Consider the following 27,984-nt stretch of genomic DNA (forward strand, 5'->3'; position numbering starts at 1 on the left):
TGGGCTCCATCCACAGTTTTCACCACCATCATTACCGAACACACATTTTTTAAATTTTTTTTTTTTTTTTTTTTGTCTGGGGGAAAAAAAAAAAATCGCCCTACACCAATCCTCAGTTGTCCAATTTTCATACATCTCAACAAATTTTTTTCTGTCTTGGATATGCTTTTTTGTCAGGAGTGGCTTCTTTGCAGGCTTTTTCTTTTTAATGTTCATATCTGAGAGACGTCTTAACACTGTTTGGTGTGGAACGGAATGACCTAGATCATGTTTCAACTTGCACGAAAGCTGCCTGGAACTCAATATTCGTCCTTGTTTCGCCATTGTTTTCAGCGCCCTGCACAATCTTGGGCTGGCATTCTTCTTGCGACCACATTTATGCCTCAAACTTGTCATCCCTGTCTCCTTTTGTTTCTTTAAAACATTACCCACTGTTTTATGGTCAACGAATAACCTCCTAGCAATTTCCCTGTTGGATATTCCTTGGGAACTGAGTGCATGAATCCTCCCCAGAACCTAAAAAAACAAATATCAATCTTAAATTCTCTCAAAACCCAGTAAGCTATGGGAACACAATTCTATCTATTGAGAAACAGAACAATAGCTCTCTAAAATCTTACAGGATAGGTTTCTCTTTTTACAATTCATCTTACTGAAGAACAACTGATAAGAAGTCAGATGGAAGTGTAACTAGAGGTATATGGCGGGAATTTTGTGAACTTCAGGCATGTGCGTGCCATCTTGTGACCAAATATTGTAACGTCTCTTAGGCGCCATATTTGAATGTGCCTTGAAAGCTGGTACCGTGATTACGGCCAAAATCAAGATAAATCTTATCACATTGTTCTGTCATTCACATTACTCCAATTAACCTATCCAAACTGAGCTTTTAATAACAAATACCACTTGAAGAGTGTCTTAACTTCATAGGAAATAAACTGATAGCACGAAGATGCTGGTACCCATGCAAGTCTGTTCGAAAATGAGGTTGAAATTGAAATATTGGGCCAGTATAAGTAGTGGGGATATTTGTTTGGACCAGAGTGTATTACAATGGCTAACTGTTGGCTAGTCATAGGCTGCAGGAAGGAACCTGTTATTTAAAAGATTAATTTTTATTCATAAGTAAGTGTGGGCGTGCAGTTTGGGTCACATAGCTATCAGCTTGCATTCCGGAGACAGTGGGTTTGAACCCCTCTGTCAGCAGTCCTGAAGATGGTTTCCATGGTTTCCCATGTTCACACCAGGCTGTACCATAATTAAGCCACGGCCACTCCCTTCAGTTGTAGCCCTTTCCTATCCCATCGTTGCCGTATGACCTATCTCTCTTGATGCAAAGTAAACCAACTTGTATTAATACGTAGGGGTAGTAATTTTTTGCAATAGCAACATTGCAAATTACTGTTAAAAGCTTGTACTTCTGTAAACCACTTCATGTGTTTTGAAAACTTGATGAACTGTTAAACTTACAATACTTCAAATTAATTTATTCTTTGTTTCTCATTTATAACATAAACCTCAGTTGTTTTCATATTGTCCTTGATTGTTCAGAAATGGAGCATATATATTTCTAGCATATTCCAAAGTCCTGGTTATAAGAGACCATAAGAGAATCAAATATTTCTCTCTGTATTTTATCGCATCGGTAACCTTTTGATTTAAATGCCAGTGAGCAATAATAATAATAATAATAATAATAATAATAATAATATACTCTGTTAGGGAGAGTAAGAAAAGTAGAGGTAGACCAAGACGACGATGGTTAGACTCTGTTTCTAACGATTTAAAGATAAGAGAGATAGAATTGAATGAGGCCACAGCAATAGTTGCAAATAGAGGATCGTCTTCATTTAAGTGACTTATGTTAGACTTCTACACAATTTTAAGACTTCGTATTTATTAAATCGTATCATAACATCACGCCTAGCATATTTGCAGGCTTGTTCACTGATCTATTCACCAATTCTCATAAACATTTTGAAGCACAGTACGTATGTTATGCTGCTCTTCAAGATCTTTCACCTTGCTTCATATAAATGACTGATCTTCGACTTCTTCTGGATTTTAGGATCTTACATCATGCAGTACTAATCCCTGTTGTGTTATAGTGCTTCTTGAACTGCTTTTAGTAAAAAACGAATCTCTTACTTTTTATTTTCCTATGCATTGTTTTTATATTTTTATTTAATTGGCTGATGATGACCCAGATTAGTCGTTGAAACCGGTACCGCTTTTAATCAAGTAAGAATGTAACACTGCATTTCTTATTTTCCTTGTATTGAATAGGTTTAACCGCTTCATTTCTTGTTTCAATTTAATTGTGATACAGTTCAATACGGAACATTATGAAATTTTTGTCTTTAAATAACCTGAACAGTGCGGTCTCTCTTACCTCATAGAAAATGTAGAGAACATGAACGTCTGGCTTTCAGCAGCCGCAGTTATCCAAAGAATGCTTCCAGTCACTTGGTACATTTGGAAATGCAATTCGTAACATGTGTTGACAATTAGCTGGTGAATTGGCATGCTTTCTACAGCATGACAATCTCCAGAAATCATTTGTGAATAGATTCTCACTGTTTGTACTCTAAAAACAGTTTCATTTCCTATTATCAAGTTAAAAAAAAGGTATCTCGAGTGCTCTCAGTGGCAGTGAAGATGACATTATTTGGGGCAACGAGAATAGCGGTAGTAGGGAAGTTGGCGGCACAAGATGTTGACAATTAAAATAAAAACAGTGATTAGGTTTACTGTGTGATAGGCCTACTGCTCAACTGACAGAGACAAATGACTGGCCATTATGTTCTTTTGTATTAATATTGCATAATACAATAAATAAAATTGTATGGCGTAGAGACGTGGCGACCCCATTGCCCTGTGGGAAACCGTTGCAATCAGCCACTCGAGTATTGTCGGGAAAACCATACCTCATTGGGTTAGGAGGAAATGCCAACCCAGAACTCTGAACATCTGGGGTTGTCTCTCTGCAGTTAACAACCGTAGTTGTAAATCGGAGCTTGCTCCACCCAAGGTTAACTACCTTCGAAAGTAAACCATGGAAAGGTCTTTTAGGAAAAAAATTCCACCGCCCTGTCCAAGAAAGCAGGAGAAGGCGACATCGGATTCGGTGGGTAACCACCTTGAAGGCATCAACGAGTCGGAGCGTTGGCAATCACCCATACCTATCCCAGCACATAAGAACAGGATCAAACAAGATCAGATCAACTACATTGCAACTTATTAATTCTCTACTTAAAGCAGGAAAACTAAAGAACTTGACAGACGAATTAGATAAACAGAAAATTTTAGTAGCAGGACTCCAGGAGATTAGAAATAAGAACCATTCAAATCTCAAGGCTACAGAATTTACAACGGGAAACCTGGACTAAGGGTGATGAAACAATGTCCCCAAATTGTGAAAATAATAGATTTGATAATCGATTTTCAAGCCGTCTCACCTAGAATTGCAACTTTGAGTTTAAAAGCATCCGACAAAATTTATACCATCATAAATGCCCATGCCCCTACTAATGAAAGAATTTTCTAACAAAGACTAGGAAAGAAGTGGAAAAGTTTTGGGATCTCCTTGACCAAACTGTAAACCAAATATATATTAACAACGTTAAGATCCTATTAGGGGACTTCAGTGCCCAACTCGGAAGAGAAAAGAAATGCCGAGATATCATTGGGAAATGGGCTCCAAATAAACATACAAATAAGAATGGTCAAAGACTTGTTGAACTCTGCAGAGAACACAAACTAATCTCAAAGTCCACCTACTTCAAAAGGAGGCCCAACAAACTTAAAAGTTGGAAACATCCTGATTGGAGAAAAGGGGAATGGCAGCTGGATCACGTATTTATAGACAAAACCTTCCACAGAGAAATCTACAATGTTAAAGTATTAAGAGGAGAAGATATAGGTTCAGATCATTACATAGTCAAAATCAAAATTAAGTTCACACCACTAAAAAAGAAACCAAAACGCAATAAACGAAAGAGGAACTTTGATCCACACCAATTAATTAGGAATGATAAATATAGAGAAGTCACACAAAATATAAAACTGACAGATAACTTAGAGGAACTGGTTCCACTTCTCAGGCAACAAACTGAAAATTTAGCCCCATTGAACACACGTAAAAGACATGCCTGCTGGACCTCAGAATGTGACAAAATTCATGAAGAAAGACATCAGGCATGGTTAAAATTTCAAACACACAAAACAGAAGAAAGTGCAACCAACCTCAAAAATATCAGGGAAAAGTTCACACAAATTATCAGGCAAACCAAGAGACAATCACAGAAAGATCTAATCAACTCAATAGTAGAAAACTACCACAAAACCAATTCCAGAGACTTTTACAAAATGCTTGGAAGACAAGTACAAACCCCTTCCACAATAATGCTGAAAAGTGAGGATGGAAAAACGACACATAATGACAAGGAAAATGCCGAAATCATGGCGAAAGCATTCAACTTTTGAATTGTGAAGAACCCCAGGAACTTCTAGCAATTAATACAGACATTCCCATCAAAACCCTGCCTGAACTCGTAAACCCCCAACAATCCAAGAGGGGGAAGCAGCACTCAAAGAGGTGAAAAATTATAAGGCATGCGGATAAGACAGAGTTTTCGCAGAAATGTGGAAATATGCCAGTGATACAGTTCGAACATCCTTACACATAGCCCAAACAAAAATCTGGATAACAGAAAAGTTCCCCAAACATTGCACCACAGCCATAATCCACCCACTCCACAAAAAAGGAGATAAAAGCAATCCAGATAATTACTGAGGTATCTCTCTCATAGATTGCACATACAAGGTTTCCTCCAGAATCCTATACAGGACAGTGACTTATTGTATTGATTAGGTGGTCAATTTAATAAATAACTTACTGTTACTATTCTAATCAAGGAATTTACTTGTCGCCACTGCTGTTCAACTGTGCCTTGGAATATATAATGAGGGAATGGTACAAGAGTAACCCAAAGAACATCTGAATTGGAAGACCCAAAGACAACATAAGTTTAAATTGCATAGGTTTTGCTGATGACCTTGCTCTCTTGTCCAACAATATTCAGGAAACCAGACAAGAAGTTATATCCCTACAGGAAATAGCACAGAAAATTGGTCTTGGAATATCTTTTGAAAAGACAGTAATCATGTTTACTGACCCACCACTCATAAACAAAATTGCCATAGGAAACCAAGAAATCAAAATTGTAGATAAATTTAAATATCTGGGAGAAATCATAACATACACTGTAACCTCAATGAAAAGCCAGCATGGCATAACAGAATAAATAAACTGACCAGAGCACAATATGGCACCAAGAATGCCTACAACCAAAGGGGTCTGTCAATGGCAACAAAAGTAAAACATTACGAAACAGTCACTCAACCAGAAATAACATACCCAAGGGGAACTATCTTCAAAACAACTAACACTGAACAAATAGACAAATTACTCAAGATAGAGAGAAGATTCATTAGAACGTGCATCAACAAATCATACCAAAAAGATGGACACTGGAGAGTAGCTTCTAATGAAACAGTCTACAAGGAAATAGAACCAGTAATGAACACAATCAGGAAGAAATGCATTTCATTTTTTGGACATCTAATCAGGACACCAGAGAACAGGATCATCAGGAGAATAATAGAAAAATTATGGAATAGTAAGTGCAACATTAAGTGGATTACACTGGAAGACCTAAGAAACAGACCCGACAAAATCAAGAAACTCAGAGACAAACAAACCAGACTGCAAATCAGAATCAACAAACAGACAATAGGAAGGGTAATTTCCGATGAAGAAAGAAGGATAAGATCAGAGAGAATGAAGAAGTACTGGACTGACAGGAAACTGAAAAATTCTTTGTACAAAGTTGGCTAGAGTGGTCCAATGAAGGCCATAAAATGTAATAATAATAATAATAATAATAATAATAATAATAATAATAATAATAATAATAATAATAATAATATTAAATAAAATTGTGTGCCCAAAACTTAACCCTTTTCTCTACGGGGTCGAGTATGAACTGACATGAATATTTGTAGAGAGTTTTTACGACTGCATGCCCTTCTTGATATCAACCTCATCAGAGGAATTAATGAGATGAAATGAATGATGTCACGGAAGAATAACTAAAACTAACTATATTTACAGTATCGTTGTCATCGTCAGCCGCTGCTAGTTTCTGAAAATACTTTTTTTCTCTTGCAATTCTTCTTAAAGTCTGTTGGCCCTGTGAAGATGTTGCTGATGCCTGATCAAGCCATTCTTCACATGAAACTTGCAGCCACACAAGTCACATCCAAAGGTGGGTGGTTGGATCTGACGTAGTTTCCGCTTTTCATGTGTTACAATTTCTTGTCTGCGACATGCCTACTCACACAGTGAGACTTTCTGCAGTAGCATTGTGCCAGAGAGCACTGTTTTGTGCATTTGATGCCCAGGTGTTAGCATTTATGTTGGTTCTATTCTTAAGCTGGTATTTATAATGTTTCAAAGGAGCACCTTGAGGCCTCCTGCCATGACCAATCTCACCGTAGAGAAGTTGTTCAGGCAGTCTGCTTTCATTCATACGCTGGATGTGACCAACCCATCAAAGCCAATGAGTAGGGACCTGAAAAATTAGCATCTATATTTTCCAAAATTAGCGTCTATTTGCAAAGCTAAAGTAATTGCATGGTATTATTAATTTTAACGCTTCCAAGTTTATGAAGTGCAATTATTGTCCTTAGTTCACACACAATACAAATTCATTGTTCAAACGAAAGCATTGTCAGTACTTCGGCATTGCTTTTTTTCAAATTGCACAGTCTGTCTGTACCACTGTGTTGTAATGAGACAACACGCACTCGCTATCTACATTGTTTGTTGGGGTCCACAACAACTCAAGACAGTATTTAGCAAATATGCTGAACCCTGTCTGAACTGCAGTTAACGCAAGCATGACATCACATTTTTTACTTTCTTTCATCTGGGTTTGAATTGCACTTTTCAGAGAACAGTAACCAGATCAGATATCGTTTCGTGAGAGATCTGTTACTCCAAACAATTTCTCAAGCTCATGTAATTTATCAGTGTTATTCAAAATTATATTTTTTTGGATACAAAGCTTGAGAAATTGACATTGGTGTCTTAGCTTTCAGTGTCGCTAGCTTGCTCTGTGAAGAATGAGGAGCTTTGACAAATGTCTACATGCAGCCTGCTGTATAGGAGTGAGCTTAAGGGGAGTTTGAAAGGCAAAAATGTGAATTTTTTGACATTTTTCAAAATAAGTCCTACAATATTATTTAGTGTTTCATGATGAAAATGGCATATAATTTATCTCTGTGTGAGCGCTAGAAGTATTTTATTTTTAATTTGATTACATTGCTTGCATATCCGTCAGGCTGGTTGATTTTGGACATGCATCTTTTTATTTAAGAATATCTCTGAAACTACTGCACGTAGAAGGCTGTGGTTTTCACCTATCGATAGAGAATACTCGGCTCTCAATTTTTGTTACTCTTCTGTTTCAAATACATCTGCAGCTATGCTTGCTTTTGTGTAATGAATGTTGAATTTCGTGTGAATTAGTGTCACTGGAAGTGCTTCCGTGTATTTTGATTGCACTTATTTTGGTAAACAAAGTATAAATATGCCTAGAAGTGCTAGTCTATTTGGGAAATGTAAGTTTTATGGCAACCAGCATACTAAAAACACAAGACATGTGGTTCACATGAGGTAGAATCCGCCGACAGTGTAGAAACAGATTGTCAAAATGTGACACCAAACAAGCAGACACGCCCCCTACCAATGCAAGTGAATCTAAATTAGGTAAACATTTTGGAGGACTGGGATCTGGAAGGCTGAAGTTTCAGGAGAGTATTTTGAGCACAATAATTCTATACCTGTAGCAGTTATGGAAGCTATCAAGCCAATCTGCAGATACCTAGCTCATCCAGACCTTCATACTCGGAATCCCAGCGAGTCGTTCAAGAATATTATTGGGACTCGAGTGCCCAGAAATGTAATAATTTGTGGGGTTAAGAACTTTGAAATGGGAAGTGAGTGATGCTGTATTAACATTCAATGGTGGGAATATGGGAAGAGTAAGAGTGTTATTGCATCTCAACATCAACCCTGGCCGTCATACTATGAAGGGACTGCAATATTTAGACAAATTAAGAATTGCCAAGGCACAGTGTGCAGCAGAGTTCAACACCAAAGCATCATGGTCATCACGAAGTAAAAGGTTTTTAGAGAAGGAGGGGTACCAGGAAGAGGATACTGAATATGCTGAGGGGTGCTTTTGATCCTTAATTTAAACATCTGAGTGAGTTCTTATAATTTCAAGTTTTAAACCTGATTTTCTCAAAATGACTTTTTTTACAATTAATGTTCCTGTATATGAAAAACTACTTGTGATACTACATACATGCAATTTATGAGATGCTTTATTATATCTTTCTGTCCTTACTGAAGCAGAATCATAGCACAAGTTTCCATAGACATGAAGTAAAATAAAAATGGCACCTTTTTAAAAATCAATATATCTCGTTCTTTTGGTTTCTATATTTTAATTCTGCTTCAGTCCACATAAATAATATAGAAATGTCATCTGTAAAAAATGCAGATTCATATCTTCCTTGGTTCCAAAAATATTGGAACATTATCTTGGCTTATTTAACATTGGAAGGATAGGCCTTTCAAACTCCCCTTAATCAAAGCATCATTAGTTGCCGCAGAAAAATTCCCCTCACAAATGAAGGTAAAACTGGTGTCAAGGTTATGCAGTTTGGGGTAAAGGAGATGAAAGGTTGGATACAGAGACTCTTCAAGTTCAGTAAGGAGGTCAGTCAATCCAGCTGCATGATCTGTGACAAAAACCATGTGAGAGTGAAGCCTATTCACTTCTCGGTCACTCAGATCAGTCAGGTACTTACTTCCACAGTTGTTGACGTCTTTCATGTCAGACATCTTGAAAAATGTAACATCATCAGTAAATTCAGCACTCAAATAGAAGACAGCTTGAAACCAGCTATTCCATCGGGTTATGACAGGTGCAGGAAAAAGCTTTGCTTCCTTTGAAGCACCATACTTTGATGTTAAGAATTGTAAATAATTATATTTTTGCTTTCTTGTGTTAATGCAGACATTACCATCGCAAGCACATGATTTAAATCTGTCATCACTGCAACCCAACTATTGCCAACCAAGCTAATCTTATGTGCCCAGCACTGTACATGCATTAAATGATCCCCTACGTCCACACTTAATGTTTCATATCACCGTGTCATGTACGGGGCACTCTCACTGCCAAACACTATAACTTCGCAGAGCTTCTAAAACAGCACGAGAGCAGTTTGTAGAATTTCCTGCATCAAGATAGTTCTCAGAAACGACGTGCAGCTCTCTTTTCGATCCGGCTGGGACTTGGAATATGATGATAAAAACACAACGGCCCATTCTACCTGTAGTTTCATCACTGAGTATGTTGATGTTCTTCCCCACTAGAGCCTCTGCTGTTTTTTTCTGGTGGTTAGATGCAACTTCTAGAAAGGAAGAAAGACCTCAAATTATAACAAAATAATTTAAAATTTCTGGGTCAGTTGGGTACGGGTAAAATAGTTTGATATGGAAATCACACTCAAATTCGTTATCCTTCAATTTTGCGCGAGGTTTCGATGTTGTAATACCTAAACCGTACTCAATCAATGAAATCGAAACTTACCCGGTAAATATACTTCACATGGAGTTCTCACTCTTGGCAGCTCTTCATTTGGAAACTCAGTAATCCAGGCTCTTAGATCTTTGCTTTCCAGCTTTTGCAGAGGTATATTTGCTTTGGCAAATACTTCAACTGTGCGTTTTGAGAAGTTATCTCTGGATATTTAACATCGTTTACAACTATCTGGTGTACTCGTAACCACGGAAGATAGCTTTCTTTGAGACGTACTAGCATCGTTATCGCGTCGCTTACCCACATGCTTTTTCAGATTTAACATGTTCCACAATGCTATCTTTTTTTTTCCCCACCCAACTCGGCAATTACAATACTTGCAAAACAACGTCGCTGAATCTATGGCATATAAACCATCCTTTGCATATTGCTGAGCCCTTTCGTGTGCAATTTTTGTCGTGCGCCCCATATCCTAAACGATCGCTCGACTTTCTACTCTTCACTAGTTTCGATTTTGAGCAACATTTCGTTATTTCCATGACACTCGATTTACATTTCGATAATAATCGATACAGTTCTAATCCCCCGTGCTATTCCCATTGTAAATATCAATTAAAGTCAGCAAGCAGCAATCGATAAGCTACTTTTCTTCGTCGATTGGAGCGGTCGAAAGATGTATGCATCATATTTTGAGTATTTCTGACGATTTTGCCGAAATACGTTGTTTTCGCCAGTGGCTTAGCAAATTTTTGCAGAATTTGCACCAAAATTGGATATTCATACTAATTTCGCATTTTGGGTCACAGTTCATATTTTGTCGCACTTCTGTTTATGCATAAAAATGGTTTTATTCCACATTGCAATTAACGTAGGCTTGGATTCAGAACAAGATTAAAAAATTCGCATTTATCGCAAATGCGATTTTCTTTTTTTTTTCTTTCAGGTCTTTACCGATGAGTGATTATCAAGGCTTCTATGCTGTTCATATACACCTTGCCAAGAACTGCCGGATTTCTTATGTAGTCATCCCATTTGATGTTCATGATGGATCCAAGTTTCTGCTGATGGTAGCGTTTCAGTTTCTTTATGTTATGACGATAAAATGTCCAGGTTTCACATCCATTTAGTAATGTTATGACTACAGCTGGGTACACCATTAGTTTGGATATTTCGAGATCATTATTCAAGAAAACTCGGTGTGAGAGGCGGCCGTAAGCTGTATGGGCAGAACGTATTCTATTTTCCACATCCTTTTCTTAGTTGCTATGTGTAGTTAGAATACTGCCAAGGTAGGTGAATTGGTCTACTTGTTATGGTACATTTAGTTCAGGGATAGTACCACCTGGTGCCAGCTGTGCCAGTACTTCAGTCTTATGGGTGTTGATGGTTAGACCAAATCGTTCATAAGCTTCCGTAAAACAGTTGGTGGATGTTTGAAGCTTCTTAGGTGTATGGGTGAGTGTTGCATTGTCATCTGCATATTGAAGGTCCATCATCCGAGTATTATGAGTCAGTCTCTGAGAACAGAGCCTGGTTTGGTTGAACAGTCCGCCTTCATACCGAAATTCAATTTCCACACTTACATGGTCGATAGTAGAAGTCTCATGAACCATAGCTGCCAAGTGCAGGGCAAAAAGTGTGGGGGCAAGCACACAGCCTTTCTTAAGCCCATTTGTGATAAGAAATTCTTCTGATAGCTCTTTCAGGTGAAGAACTCACCCAACATTCCTTCATGAAGATCCTGGATTAAGCCTGCAAAACGATCAGGACAGGCAAAGCACCGTAATACCATCCATATAGCTTCTCTGGGAACAGAAGCAAAGGCCTTTTCCAGATCATAATATACTAAAAATGCAGGATTTGTTGTTCTCTGCACTTCTCTTGCATTTGTCTAGCACAAAAGATCATGTGAATGGCACCTCTTGAGGTACGAATCCCACATTGAGACTCAGGCAGTACCATTTCAGAACCGTGCCAGAATTTTTCCAGCTGTGGATAGTAGGGAACTGCCATGAAATGGCACCTTCTGTGTTTCCCAAATTACTCAAATTAGGGAGAAAATTCTAGTTTTCAAAGATAGTCCTCCAGTTTGAATAAGTTCCTCGGGAATGTTATCTGGTCCAGGAGATTTTCTTGGTTTCATACTTTTGAGGACTTCGGTGAATTCCTGGAAGGTTGGTTGGACTACCATCCACAGATTCAGAGGATGTTGTGGCACATATTGGAGGAAGTCTTCGGCAGTAGTTGAGCTTCAATTTAAAAGTATGTAGGCTGAAGTGTTTTTTCCAGTGCCTGACTATGTCTTGACTGTCTGTAAGGATGGTGTTATTGTCAACGGCTTTCAGAGCACGTGATGAAGAAAGAGATGGCCCAAAAAGTTCCTTGAGTTTTTCGTAGAAATTCTGAAGATCTCTGGTATCAGTTTGGAGTTCCTTGGTTTTCTGTTGCCACCATTCATTTTTCATCTGTCTTACATCATCCTGACATTTCATCTTAAGCTCTTTGGAAACGTGCTTTCTTCACTACAGAGGAAGGGTCTTGTGTAAGGGATAAGTAGGCTCCCCCCTCCCTTTTTATTTACTAATTAGTTTCAGAATGGTTTTATTATTATCTTCGAACCAGTCATTTCTCTTCCTTTTCTCGCAGCCAATTACTTTTTCCTGCCGAATCTTTGATGGTAGTTTGAGGTGTGGTCCATTCCAGCTCCACATCCTTTGTATTGATTGGATTGGAAGTCAGTTGCTTTGTTAAGGCATTTTGGAGTTCTTTAGCAACAGTTTCATTTTAAAGTTTGGAGGTATTAAATTTCTTCCTTGAAGGGTTTGTGAAACAGGTATGTGGTTTCTGGTGCACCAAAGTTCTGAGTTGGCTGATAAGAAATCTATTCCGTCCAACAGTCATAGATGTTTCTAGCAGTCTTTGTGATGAGGGCGTCTTTCTTGTTGCGCTGTCGATTTGACGTAATCAATGAAGTGTCAGGGTTTTGAACGTGGATGCATCCATGTAGTCTTGTATCTAGTTGGATTAATACTCTGCACAGAGGCCAAGAAGAAGTAATCCATTTGCGTTACAGTTTTCTATGCCTTGATTGCCGATGACATTACCATATAGCCGATTATCTCGACCCACTCTAGCATTGAAGTCACTATCACTACCCACTCTAGCATTGAAGTCACCAAGTAAGAATAATTTATTTATGGTGGGTACATTGGAAAGTATTGTATTCATTTGATGGTAGAATTGATTCCTAGAATTTTCAGAGCTGTCTAAAGTAAGGAGAGATGATAGTGATGAATTTTATCTCCAGAGAGTGGTATGTATGTAAGTATGTATAACCAGTTTCGTTTCCACTGTAAATCCAACATCATGAATTTGATGTTAATCTTCGTTTTTCCCTTTCCAGACGATAGTATATCCTGAACTAGATTCAGCAAGTTTCCCCTCATTCAGCAATCCAGTTTCACTTAATACAGCAACGTCTATGTTAAGCCTTGCTAGCTCATGAGCAACAAGAGCCGTTTGTCTTTCAGGTCTGGTATTAATGTCTAGTAAAGTTCTATTATTCCACGATCCTATAAGGAAAGTTCACTCATGTTTACGACTGCAAAACTGGGTTGTCCCTCTGGGTGCGGTTTCCCAGCCGGGATCTGAGTGTGGCTACCTATGTTTAGCCCACGTTTAGCCCACATTTTCCAGGGCCTTCCCTTTTCGGGGTGGGCAGCGGTGATCCTAAATAGGCCTGCTCAGACACAGATGCAGGACCGAATCCCTGAGTAGCCACAGAGTCTCAGAAAAGGTGACCATCACATATCTTCTGCCAACGTGCAGGTCCAAACTAGAAGCTCCCAGTTTCACCCTAAATTTGCTTCCGCCATCTGTATCCCACCGCCGTTGGCCTCCGTGGGAGAAGCTGGAGAAAATGCCACAAGGATGACTTTAAGGTGGACATAAACTTGCAGGGAGGAGGCCCACACACTATGATTTCAGAGCCTTTTACCACAGAATATACAATGAGACAGGCAGTAGCAAGCTCCAAAGCTGCAACAGACTGCCGCAGACTCCAAATTAGTTGAGTAACACCTTTATAGCCAGTCCGTCTGGCTTTATCCTCTTCCGTCTCCACAGCCGTTGGGAAACCATAACATTTGAAATGGATCCTCTTCCACCTGTTTTGCCGCTGGGCACATTACGGTGTGTTAGGGCCCTCCATATTTATGTCCCATGGAGAGAGGGTGTCCCAATATTCTAAATCCCCCAGAAATTGGGCTACCTGTTGGTCCACGGATCCGATGTTCATCCCTGTGGAAAGCCCCTATCCGCCACCCGGGGATGTGCTCTGAAGGGGGCAGGTTCCCCTGACTATTCATTGGGACTTAACCCCGGCCACAGTGGTTGAGGTTGTTTACAGAGTATGTAGCCGTAAAAGTCATGCGCTTACCATTTATTTTTAAATTCAGAAATGTTGCCTTAAACAAATGTAGACAATAAGACTCAGAATAGAATTGCAAATTTGCTAAAGAATAGTGTAGATTACATATATGTACAATTTATAGCTTTTATACCTAGAACTGTTGCATATTGGACCCCCATTACGTTTTACGGCTATGAAAGCGGGCAAAATGGAGGGTGTAATATGCGAGGAAATATGGTAATCAGTTTGATGATTTAACAGAACAATGTATCGATGATCCAAACGATACTGAACTTGCCCAGGATTTTATACGGAAGATCTTATAGGAAATTGTCTTGGATACATCGGTTGGTGAACAAACAGAGGCACTGATATTAATTGCAATTCAGTGGTAGATTAAGTGTTCAGAGATCATTGCTCAGTATGTATATTTGTCTTTTCCTTTTTTTTATTTTATGCGGGTGTTTATTATGTTTGTGATTTTTTTCTCTCAGGTCACAGGTAATTGAAACTTATGTCTAGTCAATGAATTTTACAGATGTAATGGCTAAGTTTGAGATATTTTGTATAATGGTTATTTGTTCCTGTAAATGATTAATCCTCCTCCTCTTTTCCCATTATCCAGCTCCTGGTGGGTTGGGGCATTTGTGGCACTTCTTCACCTTCCTCTCTCCTTCCACTTTTCCATCATTTTGTCCCAGTCCAGAATTCTTCTTCTTGTACTCCTCTTTATTGAATCCTTCCACCTTGTTCTAGGTCTCTCTCTTGCTCTCTTTCCCTCGAACTTCACCTCCATCATCTGTTGTACTGTTCTTATCTTCATCATCATCTTTACATGTCCAAACCGACTTAGTTTACTCCTGTCAATTCTCATTATCATAGATAGGCTGTTATTACAGTGGGGTTGCTACTCCTAGAGGCCTTTTATACCTGGTGCCAGGTGTAACTTTAAGCCTACTTGCGTGAAGAGTACAGGCACCATTTGCAACCGCTTCACCTTTGTTGACACGAGGAAGTTCTTCTATTTTGTGTTCCGTTGGGACTGGGATTCTCATTTGCCATCTAAACCATTGACCATGTTCTCCTTCCTGGTGAATTTGTCATTTCGTACACAAGGGCTTTACCTTTGCATCCAAGGGTAGAGCTCCTCCAACTGTAGCCATTGGTCCCCCCTTTGGGTGTCAAGTGTGGTAATGGCTGTTTGACCCTCACAAGTAGTACTGTCTGTCACATATGGTAGCAGGATGATCCTGACCTGACCTTATCCTGTAACTGATAAACATGCGGAGTAAAGTTAAAATATCTGTATCATGTCAAGTCATGACAACTAAAAAATTTGTTTAATGCCTATTTGCAATGCATACTTATTTAAGCACCTAAGAATTTTTTTCAGTTTGCTTTATGTCACACAGATACGTAGGTCTTACAGCAATGATGGTGTAGGAAAGAGCTAGGAGTAGGAATTAAGTGACTGTGGTCATGAGTGATGTACAGCCCCAGCATTTGTGTGGTGTGAACATGGAAACTCTATATATATATATATATATATATATATTGTTTTACCTTTTATGTTTTTTTTTCTTTAACATAGCTTGTTGGTAGCCAGAGAGTACAGCCCCTGTGAGCTTAAAAATTCTGTAGATTTAAAAATATCCTGACTAAAATTAGTCATGAATTTACACCTTGAAAAATACACAGTTGTCAACAGTACTGTATCTGGCAAGTGAGTTGTTTCAGTACAGTTGTATTATATCTTCATGAAATTGAGATCAATAACAAACGGACAGTTCGGAGATAGTGGGTTTGTACGCCACTGCCGGCAGCCTTGAAGATTGTTCTCTATGATTTCCCATTTTTACACCAGGCAAATGCTGAGGCTGTAACTTAATTAAGGCCATGGCCACCTCCTTCCCACTCCTAGCCCTTCTCTGTCCCATCGTTGCCATAAGAGCTGTATGTGTCAGTGCAACATTAAGCTAATTATAAAATAATAATAATAATAATAATAATAATAATAATGTTAACAAACTGACACTTCCAAATACGGTAAAAATCTGTATTTAACATTATTCACAGGATAATTTAAATTATTAAGTAGCTATTACAAAGTTGGACTGATCAGTGTCGAGGCTCCTGTGTTCAATTGCCATCTGGATCCGATCCTGCTCATCTGGCTCATTCTTCTGACTCAGAGAATGAGTGTTTGTGTCTGTGCCCTCACATTCCCCTTCATATACTCACCACAGTACCAACTATCACAGAAATACTGAATACATCCACCTCAAATAGGTTTTTCTCCATGAAGGGCATCCAGCCTTAAAACAGCCAAGGCCGCAAGTGCATCACAGTTCTCACACATAACCCCACCAGTGTGTGGGAAATGTGGTAGTTGTAGTATTTATTACTGTACAAGTTTATACAAATGTTGACATTTTGATAGTGCCTGTTTTGACTGTTTTAATCCCTATTTAGTTTGCTTGAAATGGGATTTGTAATAACTAGATATCCCGAGCTTAATAATGACACATTTCAAAAGGTAAAGAATGATCATTATAGCATTTATAATAAAGGAAGAAATATTTGGTTTCAAATTTTTTAAACTTTTATTTTCTCTAAATGCATAAAGACAAGATTTATGTTCCTGACGCATAATAAAGACTCGATTGTGTAGAGAATTGATAGGCATTTTGCTCTAATGCAGGCTGTAAATGCTACAGATATGGTATTGCTCCAAATCCATTCTCATCTTTACCAATAATTATTTTTGTATGTGGTTGCACATCATGCGTATGAATATATAAATAGTGTAACAGTTTCCTAGCATAATGTACAATCTCGTTTATAATAATATATATATTTACTGTACTTTTTTTCTATTTTTCTTTTCTGGGATTTGCTGATATGTGTTTTTGTCTTTTGAACAGCCCACAAATGTACATGGAGTTGTGTAGGTACTACTGGTAAGAGACCCCATTATTCTTTTACAAAATCTTTGCAAGAGGGGCTTTCACACCAGTGGTGCTGTTTTTATTTCTTTCTCCTTCATTTCAAATGCTAGGTGCACTTTTGGAATCTACCAAGGTGGGGGAAGCAAGGATTACAACCAAGGAACTCTAGAAAACAATTGTTGTCAAAGAATATTGTTCTTCCCCTGTAAGCTAACTAGTATAAAATATAGGTTGATTATCTCTCTTAAAGAAAAGTTTTGTTCACATAATTTAGCTATGTCCTTGGTTGAAATCTTTGTTAAGAACTAAATGTTCATAATTCTGGAAAAGGTTTGGATCTACTGCTTAACATTGGTTGCTTTTGTTGCTACTGTGTTTGGAAAGAGTAAAATTTGATTGCTGTATTTGTTAGGTATGGATCTTCTTAACATTTTACACAGAGTGTGATAATGTAATTAAATTTATGTACTTTTTATTGATACCACCATTGATGTTTAACTAGACAGGATTTAATTTGCCTAATAGAAGGGTTTGTAACAGGGGACATCTGGGCTACAATAGAGCCTTGGTATTTCGAATGTCAATAGTTCGATATTTCCATAAATTTGACCTGAAAATTTTGAATTAAAAAAAAATGATCAATTTTCAGCATGTGAGTGCCTTTATAAAGGCCAAATCTGAACACGACAGACTGACCTTGAATGCTGTCTGACACTTCCCCTTTCCCTAGCCGCTGCACTAGAGGCAACTATATGCTGTGTCACACAACGGCCCGAGATGATCTTGACGGACAATCTTTTGTTTCCACGTGATGGTCTCACGGGGGAGGGTCTTCCATACCTAACCGTAGCTACTTGAGGGTAACAGCTCACTGGATTGATTCAAATCAGTAATATCGTAATTCAACATTACAAGTTAAACATGTTACAGAAAACCACAATGCCGCTAACTGCACTGAAGAGTTTGGAAGATGTAGTTCGTGAATGGGGTTTGGAAGAAAGCAGTCGCCGTTTGCACTGCCAATGCAAGAAACATCATTCTAGGACTTGAAAGAACGAAGTTCGACAATTTTCCGTGTGCAGCTCACACTCTACAATTAAGTTTTAATAAAGCTATCAGTGATGCTGCTATCGGAACATTACTTTCAAAATGCAGGAAAATAGTGGGACATTTTAAAAACAGCCCTTGCCTAGAAAATCAGCTTGATAAAGAACAAGGCCTTGATGCTTGTAAATTAAAACGGGACATAGTTACTCGATGGAATAGCACATGTTTCATACTCGAGAGAGGCTTAAGGCTAGTATACACCTAGCGACAAAGTCGCGGGACATTGTATGGGGACAGTTGCGAGACACTGTCCCTAGACTGTTGCGATACAATGTCCCGCGTCCACATCTATAGAGGCAGTTGCACCACAGGAATCAGCGTGAAATGGCGCTAGAAATTGCTTTATGTGCTTTTAATGTTGTGAATCTTTATCTCCATCTCGTGAATGGACATAGTGAACTTTTTAGCCAGAGACTCCATTGCTTCCCTCCTTTTGTCTCTGTTTTTATACTTGGTAAACATAACATCCCAAAGACAAAGGAGGGTGTGTAAATCCTCAATGATTTTTAGTGTAGTTTCCATCGCAAAACAACAGAACACAAAACACAACACCAAAACGTGGCAGCTGTCTGCACACTGCCAATGGCGTGTTCCGGGACTTAGTCTCTCGACACGTCCAGACTACATCATGTTGCACAACGTTTGTATCATGTATCCCATTTCAAATGGGAGACCTGCAACATGCAACTTTTGTATTGCGACAGTCCCAAACGCGGAAAAAATGTCGCAGGATATCCCTGGAACTTGTCGCGATACACGTGTTCCACAACTTTGTCGCTTGGTGTGTACTAGCCTTTATGAAAGCTAAAGGAGTATTATAGACGTCCTATCAACCCACTCTTCTGATATCGAACCTCTAACTAACAACAATTGAATGGGAGATAGAAAACCTGATTGTGTGTCTTCAGCCATGCTTAGAAATATTGGACCTCCTTGGTAGTATTCTAGCAAGTATGTGACACGTAGTGTTTTATTGGCTATGGTAACACACTTGAAATTATCTTGACATTGCTCCGCTGTCGATCCTTGGTACATAGCTAGATTTAAAAGGACTCTTGTAAAAGATTTAATGGTTAGGATAAATGATTGGTGTAATTTGAAGACATTCCGGAAGTTACAGCTCTTGATGCTGGATTTAAATATCTTAGATGTATTGCAAAAAGGACTAAATCCATGTGGAAAAGTATTTCGGAGAGAGACGTGGACGGAGTACGCCTTGTCGCGTATGGTTAAATTTCGAAAAGGCTATCGTGTAAATTTATAGCGAGAAAGTTATCGCTTCTCTGCTGGCGCTTGAAGTACGTTTTCATAATACATATAGTACAGTTAAGTTAGGTTAGGTGGCTCTGTTTGAATAAGAAAACTGAAATGTTTGCTACAAAATGCGATCGATCATCTTTGTTGCAGAAACGTTTTCTCGCTATGTGAACTTGTGAGCTCTCGTTGATATTCAAAGGCTATGTTGGAGTTTATTAGTAATCCCCGTCTACTGCTGTTCTGTAAAGCAAAATCAAAATGAACGAGGAGAGCATGTAATAAATGCTTAAATAACGTGGTTGATAGCTCTTAAATAACGTGGTCGATAGCTCTTGTTAATTACAAGTAACAACTCTCATCGATTATCCTTGATATCTATGCCTAGCTCTTGTTAAATCGTTAGAAGTAAAGGCTAAAGTAAACGACGTATAATTTTAATACAGAAATTAAGTAAGAATGCAATACACCTCAGGATATGGCAGAGCACATCATTGATTTCAGAGGTTTGATTATATTTTCTCGCGTCTGGTTAAATTTCGGTAAGGCTATTCCCATGTAAATTTATAGCGAGAAGGTTATCACTTTTCTACTGGGGCTTGATATGTTTTCATGGTATATACACGGTTAAGTTGTGATTGAATCACAATAAAACATCATTGTATTGAATAGGTGGACCTGAAAGACGATTAGTAATACCTGTGAACTGCTGTTCCATGAAGCCGGCCCCGTGGTGTAGGGGTAGTGTACATGGCTGTTACCCGTAGGCCCCAGGGTCGATTCCCGTTGACATTGGGATTTTTACCTGGACCTGAGGGCTTGGTTCGAGGTGTACTCACCCTACGTGATTAGAATTGAGGAGCTATCTGATGATGAGATAGCGGCCCCGGTCTAGAAAGCCAAGAATAAAGGCCAAGAGGATTAGTTGTGCTGACCACATGACACCTCGTAATCTGCAGACCTTTAGGCTGAGCAGCGGTCGCTTGGTAGGCCAAGACCCTTCAAGGGCTGTAGTGCCATGGTGGAGGGCTATTCCATAATGAAAATTAGAAATGAAAGAGAACATGTTTTCATAATAAATACATAAATAACTGTGTCGATAACAGTTGTCAGCTTGTTAGAAATAATGGAGAAGGATATGATCACTTAATTTTAATATATACTGAAATTAAGTAAGAATGTGATACACCTCAAGATATGGCCGAGTATATCACTGATTTCAGAGGATAGTGTATATTTTCCCGCACGTAATAATAATAATGGTGTATGGCCTCAGAAGAGGCCAGGTGCAGGTCTTTTTGTAGTAGATGGCCTATTAGGTGACCTGCATGTCTGTGAAGATGAGGGCCCTACCTAGGGTGATTTCTAATGTTGAATACGCCACACACACACCCAGCCCTCGATCCATTGGAATTAACCAATTAAAGTTAAAATCCCCAACCTGGCCGGGAATCGAACCCAGGACCCTCTGAACCAACGACCAGTATGCTGACCATTCAGCCAACAATTTGGTTCCCGCACGTAAATTTATAGCAATAAGGTTATCACTTTTCTACTGGCGCTCGTGGTATATATATGATTAAGTTAGGCTAGGTAATGCTGTTTGAATAAGATAACTGAAGAGTTTGCCACAAAATGTGATCGAACATCTTTGGTATCGATTTCTCGCTTTGTACACTTGCAAGTTCTCTCGTCGACATTCGAAGGCAATGTCGGTGTCAATAAGTAATACCGGTCGACTGCTGTTCTCTGCAGAAAATTTGAAATGAGAGAGAATAACCGATTTTTGTAATAAATGTGTAAATAATGTGGCCCAAAGCAGTAGTTAACTCGTTAGAAATAAAGGCTGAAGTAAAAAAATGTTATATACTGAAATTAAGTAAGAATGTGTTATACCTCAAGGTATGGCAGAGTACATCACCGATTTCAGAGGATAATTTATATTTTCTCGTGTTTAATTAAATTTTTATGAAGGCTATTCCCATGTAAATTTTTAGCGAGGAGGTTTTAGTTTTGTCTACATGCGCTTGAAATATGTTTTCATGATACATATACGGTTAGGTCAGGAGACTCGGTTTGAAGAATAACACTAAAATGTTTTCCACAGAAGCTTCTGGAGTGATACTACAATTTTTTCAGAATGAAATTGAACATTCACTTTCACGTATTATCGGATTTCGAAAAATAACAAACAAGTAAGCAGTAATGTTAACGTGGATATTATCCACAAAAATGGAGGTTTTGAACTAGCTGTTTACCGTTTCATACAGATTTTATTATGTATGGGGTTTCCCCTGATGTTTACGAAAATTTGGATATGACGATAATCCGATATAGCAAGTAAATTTTTAGCTGTTATGAATCCTCACTATAATGAACTTTTACTGTACTTTTTGATTGATGGAATATTGAATGCAAGATATTTATGTTCAAGCAGACACTGAAAATGACAAATGTTTTGATATATTAAACCCTTGTTTTTACAGTAAAACCTTGTTAATTCGAAGTCGTTGGGACTAAAAAATCGGACTTCGAATACGTGATTTCGAATTAACCGCCAGTTCGTAATTTAGAACCTTGCCGCGTTACAAAATTTCTAAGGCCTGTTACTGCATGCAGTTAACCTTGATTCACAGTTTAAATCTTTCAAATACCATGAACAAAAATCTATTTCAAAAATGTAACCAAGAAGGTGCTTTTATAGTATTCAAATAATGCACTTGGATAACTCACTGTCAAACATAACCTCACGCAACCAGAGGGGGTGGGGGTGGGGGAAAGCACGATTCAAAGGCGAAGAGAAATTTATGCTGGCTCCCATGTGCAAGTGCTTGTTTCATTGGATTACTGTACTGTATGCATCTTGGATGCTTTGTACTTGCACAGAAAGTACCCGATGCCTTCAAAACATCGTGGCTAATCAAACTTTCCTATGACTCTATCTTTGTATGATTGATTTCCCGCCATGGCACTTCTCTCGTATACCTCAGAATTGTAAACACTTGCCGCTTCACAAAGTATTCTAAGACCCATTAATGCATGCAATCACCTCGATTCACATTTTAAGCCTTTCAAATGCCAAAAAAACAAACAAAAAAAAAACACATACATTTCGAAAATGTATCCAACAAGGTGCATTTACAATGTTCAAATAATGCACTTGGATAAATCACAGACAAATATAACCTCGCGCAACGAAAGAAAAAAATCACACAATTCAAAGACGAGGATAAATTATGCTGGTTGCCCTGTGCAAGCTGCAAATGTATTATTTTTTGGATTACTGTACTGTTTGCATTTTCAGATGCATCGTACTTTACGGAAAGTGCCCGACGCCCTTAAAACATTGTGGCTTATTGAACTTTCCTATGACGAGGGGATAAAGTTTCTCGCTTCTGTGTGCATCGCAACACAGTACAATGAGCCCCACCCTTGTATGATTCCCCGGCTGGCAATTTCTCCTTTAAAACCGTAAGACCGTTTTAGCTCGGCATTAAAAGAAAGCAATGCAGTTTCATCAGCGATGACAATATTCGCAAAGTGTACCGAAGGAGTAATTTTAATACTATCTATTCAATAGAATTTATTCCACTATTGTGTGGTCAAATACACGTAGAAATTACCAGAATTTTAAAGGTACATGTTTCGCCCACTATTTATTGGGCATCATCAGACTCGTTCAATCTTAAAACACACACTGGTCTGAGGAATCTTAACAATTTACAAAAAATGTATTGATGAACACTTACAGGTGTTGATATTGTGGCTGCATAATGATCACAGCACAAGAAATATAGAATAAAATAGGTACATATACTAAAATCACTTTGAAAAATTAAAACATTAATCTAAAAGTAATTGTGTCACATTGTATTTTAAAAATAATCCATGTCTGACACTTTTTGATAAAAAGCTTGAACAATATATATCACACCTGGGGAACAGATTATCAAAACCAAGGCTTCACAGGGTAAGAATAATACAGTTAAAAGATACAGTATTTGATGAAGCTGAATGCTAATATTTAAAAATAGGATGAAAATACGTAGTCAAATTAGGGGCGGTATAGATTCCGACATCTTGGAATGTTGGATAAAAATCGTAGAATGTTGAGAAGCGCTAAAAAGCATTGAAGAATTTGTCGAAAACGCTGCTAAATTATCCAAATAGAAGAAGGTAGGTCAAATGACAATTTTGTGTAACCAGAAAATCTCTCCTGTAGACGTGGAAGTCTGTAGTAAACAATGTTGTCATTCTGGAATAAAACAGAAAGCGAACTTGACGGCGGGTAATTAGGTTGAGAGTATATCACTGAAAACTATTCGTTGAATATTGGGTAAACATATGTCCTAATGTATCTGCAACGTTAGTCTGTTTGAAGTTCCTACTTCTAGTGTTGTATCGATATGGTAGACGTGCTGGGGAATGCTGAGGGGAAGGTGGGGAGGCGGAGCTTCACATGCTGTTGTCAGCGTAGGAGGGGCATTATTTGGAAGAGCAAGTATGGGGTCGGTATTTAGCGAAATAGAGGGAGTTTTTAATTCTAAGGATTTAAATATCTGAGGGACTTAACTATGTTTTGGATTGACCGTATTTAATAACTTAGGCGTTAGGATTTGTAGCGGACTTCTTACTTCCGTGTCGTCATTAAGATTACGATCTTTATGATATGTCCTGTCCAAGAAGGTGTATGTACTCTCTGATTCATTCAAAAGTTTATCTTTGCCCGTATTCCTGATTATTGTGAGATCTTTTTCTATTGAAGTGAAACGGTGTCCAGTTTTCTTCATGTGGGTGCTCATTGCCGGGTATTTATTTTTTCGGCATTGAAATGTTCCATGTACCTTATATAAAAGCTTCGACCAGTCTGTCCATCATATGATTTTCCACACTGAGAACATGTTTATCTGTAAACTCCTGAACCTGAATATCTATTATTGTCATAATTAATCATATTATGATTAAAAAATATGTTTTGAGTTGTGTTAATCGTTCAAAAGGCAATGTTCATATTATATTTACTGAAAGTATTTGCAATTTGGTGGACTACTGGGCTACTACATGTGAAAGTGGCGTATGTAGTTCTTTTTGGTTTGTCGGTTATGAGTTTCATGGTTAACTTGTTTTTTATTTTATGAATTAAGCGGTTTTTTCCCATTTCTACCTTAAACCCATTAAGTCTGGCTAGGTTTCTTATGTAGTTTAACTCATTCTATAACCTTTTCTGGTCCAACGTCGAGGTGACCTCGACATCATGGTTTATGTATTATATAGCTATTAAATATAGTTTATTTGAATCCGCCTTGAGTGTATTGATCAAAGCGGATTCAAATAAACTATTTTTAATAGTTATATAATACATTCAGACTAGTCAATACGAACCAAACACAATATTAACCTATCATGGTTACGTTTATTAATCATGGTTTATTGTAATTGGTACAACGTCGAGAATTGTTTCGTTCTATTTACAAAGTTATTTACTGAAGTTCTTTGACCTGATTGGGGTCGATCGATATCCCTGATGTTTCTAGAGCAAATTTTTGTGCACAAAGGAAGTTGTTCTTCTATCTCCATGGAAATAATAAGTGATACATGTAGCTGTGTATCGTCATGGTTATCCGTGGCATGTCAGCTGTGTTTTGTTTACATTGAGTAGTGTACACACGTGATGTACTAGGCTTGTTTACCTGTGAATGCGAATTGTTTCAGTTGAATTTGTGATATAAAAGCGGCAAATATGAATGAAGGAGAAATATGTATGCACATTTATTTAGACAGCAATGAAGATAATTATTTATTTGAATTAGACGAAAAGTTTAGAGAACTGTCAAGTGAAGATAAAGGTGTATTGAACTCCAGCATTGCAAGTGAAATTTCAGCGACAGGACCTGTATGTAAAAAGGCACAGAATGATCCCAGATATGCTGTTTCTGAAGATTCAGAAGAGGAAGTTCCAGTGCCTGCTACAAAAGCAAAGAAGCGCACGAAGGTAATGGGCCGGGGTGGAGGAGGGGATACGGCACACGGCAATGATGACGCTTTTCAGATCAGTGTTGATCATTTGAGTAACAGTGATGCTCAAAATACTTTCGCACAAACAAATGGGAATGCAAATGACAATAGTGTTTACAGGAATGTAACATTTCATGATAGTGAGCCTCCTAGGTCAGGTCAGGAAACTAGAGGACTGCAGGTTCCTCCTAGCTGCATCATTCCACTTCATTTTTTATGTTATTTTTCACTCCTGCACTGATGACTTGTGTAAACCTGTAAGTAACTCACTAGACTCATGTTTATGTGATACAATAATCATAATAATATTATAGTTACTAATAAAAGATCTGAGTTTAATCAGATTAGGTAAAAGTGTGGAAAATTAATTTGGACCAGACTGTTATAACATGTGACAGAAAATTGGACTGCAAAGGGTTAAGTTAGTAGGGGAAAGAGGGATCCTTAGTGCTCTGTAAATTAAGGTATGAAATGATGCTTGTTTCTGGGAACCCGGGTGTTATGAGGAATTATTTATAGTTATTGGGGAATGTGAAGGCTTTCTATATATCTGAAATTCGAAAGTGTTATTGGTTCGTGTAACTTTTATGTCTAAAAAATTTAAGAAACCCTTGTCTTCATCTTCCTTTGTGAAACTCAGGTTAGGGTCGATATTATTTAAATTTTCCAAAATCTTGCTACTGTTGGTAACATCTTTATCAGTTATTTCGATTGTGTCATCCATGTATCTCAACCATAAGCAAATCCCCTTTAATATCAGTTTTTATTTTTGTGTATTCAATTGAGTCCATGTAAATGTCAGCTAGGATGCCCGATATTGGGTCACCCATTGCTAAACCATTCTGTTTATAAATTTGTTTGTTAAATGTAAAATAATTGTTGTCCAGAACAAAATTCAAAAGTTTCATGAACTCATTGATCTCCTTTCTACTGAGGCCACTATGTTTACAGATGTTATCATAGACGATGTTAACTGTGTCACTAGTAGGAATATTTGGGTAATATTAATCGCATGGAAAGAGCATATTGCTTGATTTGGTTGAAGATAAATTTGCTTAAAATCTCACAAAAATCTATTGAATTCCTTAACCCTCGGATACTCGCGCGGGCTACAAGTGTAGCCCATTCATTTATTTCATTGTAGTACAGAGTATAGTTGATACTCTCTATAGCTGCCTGTCAATGTTGCATTGAACTGGTGAGTGTGTTTCCGGCTTGTCTAGGTGCGACATTTATACGCCAGACGGATTAGAAGTGGTCTGGGCTACAATAGTAGCCCGCGTGAGCATTGGTGTTTCAGTGCTGCCAGTGACCGAGCGAAGGAAACGTCGCTGCGGAGGCAGTCAAGTAGATGACTTTAAAATCAGTCAGTGGTTAGATGAATTTAGTGATAATATTATTAGCCGTGATAGTGAACAGGATATACTTACACACGAAGTACACCTAAGAAGGTAGAAGCATTGAGGAAGAGTGTCCAGCGACAAATGAGGTACCGGCAGCAATAATTCCAGATGGTTCACTGCCAAAGACAATTTCAAGTGGCTAAGGGATCATTCAAATACCGATGTGCGTACAAGAGCCTGTAATATTAACGTTCACATTCCTGGCCCTAAGGGAATTGCTCGTAATCTGAAAATGGAACTTGAACGTTTAGAACATTTTATAGGTAGCAATATAATACAAATGGGTATATATATATATATATATATATATATTGTACCCGTAAAAATTGTTCATATCTTTAAGGCGCTTGATACTAAATTAAAGAGCATGGTTCTTATCCTAGGGAGTGGCTTTATCATTGGAGTTGGTACAGAGAGGGGTTTAGTTATCAATTTTAATGATTCTTTTGATAAATTGAGTTTATTGATCATCAAAAGCAAGTTCATATCACCTTCGTACAGCAGCATGGAAGTGTCGTGGCTGGTTGGTACCTCAGAGTCCTGGGATGGCGCTGGACATCGTCTGGGCAGGGACCACACCTGCTCGGATGAGGAGTTCTGGAATGTCTCGACGTTCTGGAATGTCTTGAAGATTTGCACACGTTCCAGGGTTCGATTTGGGATGTAATTCACACTTGAGTTTTCTGCACGGCACTCAACACATTCATGGCACTGTCTGAACAGATATGACATTTTAATTATGGTTACTGCACTCTAGATATTAAATCAAAACGTTCTGGAATAATCACTCGAAGAACAAGACGATTTTGACTTTGTACCGGTAGAAATGCAAGTTCATAACACAAGCTTACTGTTAATTGGAATGTTCTAGAGGATTATAGTCACCACAGTTCTTAATGCATAGTTTCTGAAGATTTAAAACACATTGGCAATGAACTGAATAAATAGCACTCGGAAACTGTCTTGTTCCGTCAATAGGCGAAGTGAATAGCCATTAAAGAAAATTATATTTGAAAGAAAAACTCTGACTTCATAAATTATGGATTCACTCAAACTATTGGAAAGTTCTAGGCTTTCTGGGAACGCGACATGCGTATTCTGAATTGTCACAGTCTTTAATGAGGATAAGAATCAAAACACAAGTCCCAGTGCAGCACATGGAAAGT

At 38.1% G+C, this 27,984-nt stretch overlaps 1 protein-coding gene across 9 annotated transcripts in view; it reads left to right on the forward strand.

The window, feature by feature from the left end:
- Positions 1 to 27,984, forward strand: part of yem (yemanuclein) — a 661,372-nt gene that overhangs the window by 347,365 nt on the left and 286,023 nt on the right. For 8 of the 9 annotated variants that reach the window (XR_011017928.1, XR_011017929.1, XR_011017930.1 and 5 more), the window contains exon 10: positions 17,016 to 17,051. The exons of the other annotated variant lie outside the window; for it this stretch is intronic. Coding sequence is in view for 5 of the 8 variants with exons in the window: in XM_068226662.1 (XP_068082763.1) it covers positions 17,016 to 17,051 (36 nt within the window). In the remaining 3 variants the exon portion in view is untranslated. The remainder of the gene's footprint in view (positions 1 to 17,015; positions 17,052 to 27,984) is intronic. 9 annotated transcript variants of the gene reach the window in all.

Source organism: Anabrus simplex, chromosome 3, assembly GCF_040414725.1.
Source record: "Anabrus simplex isolate iqAnaSimp1 chromosome 3, ASM4041472v1, whole genome shotgun sequence".
NCBI lineage: Eukaryota > Metazoa > Arthropoda > Insecta > Orthoptera > Tettigoniidae > Anabrus > Anabrus simplex.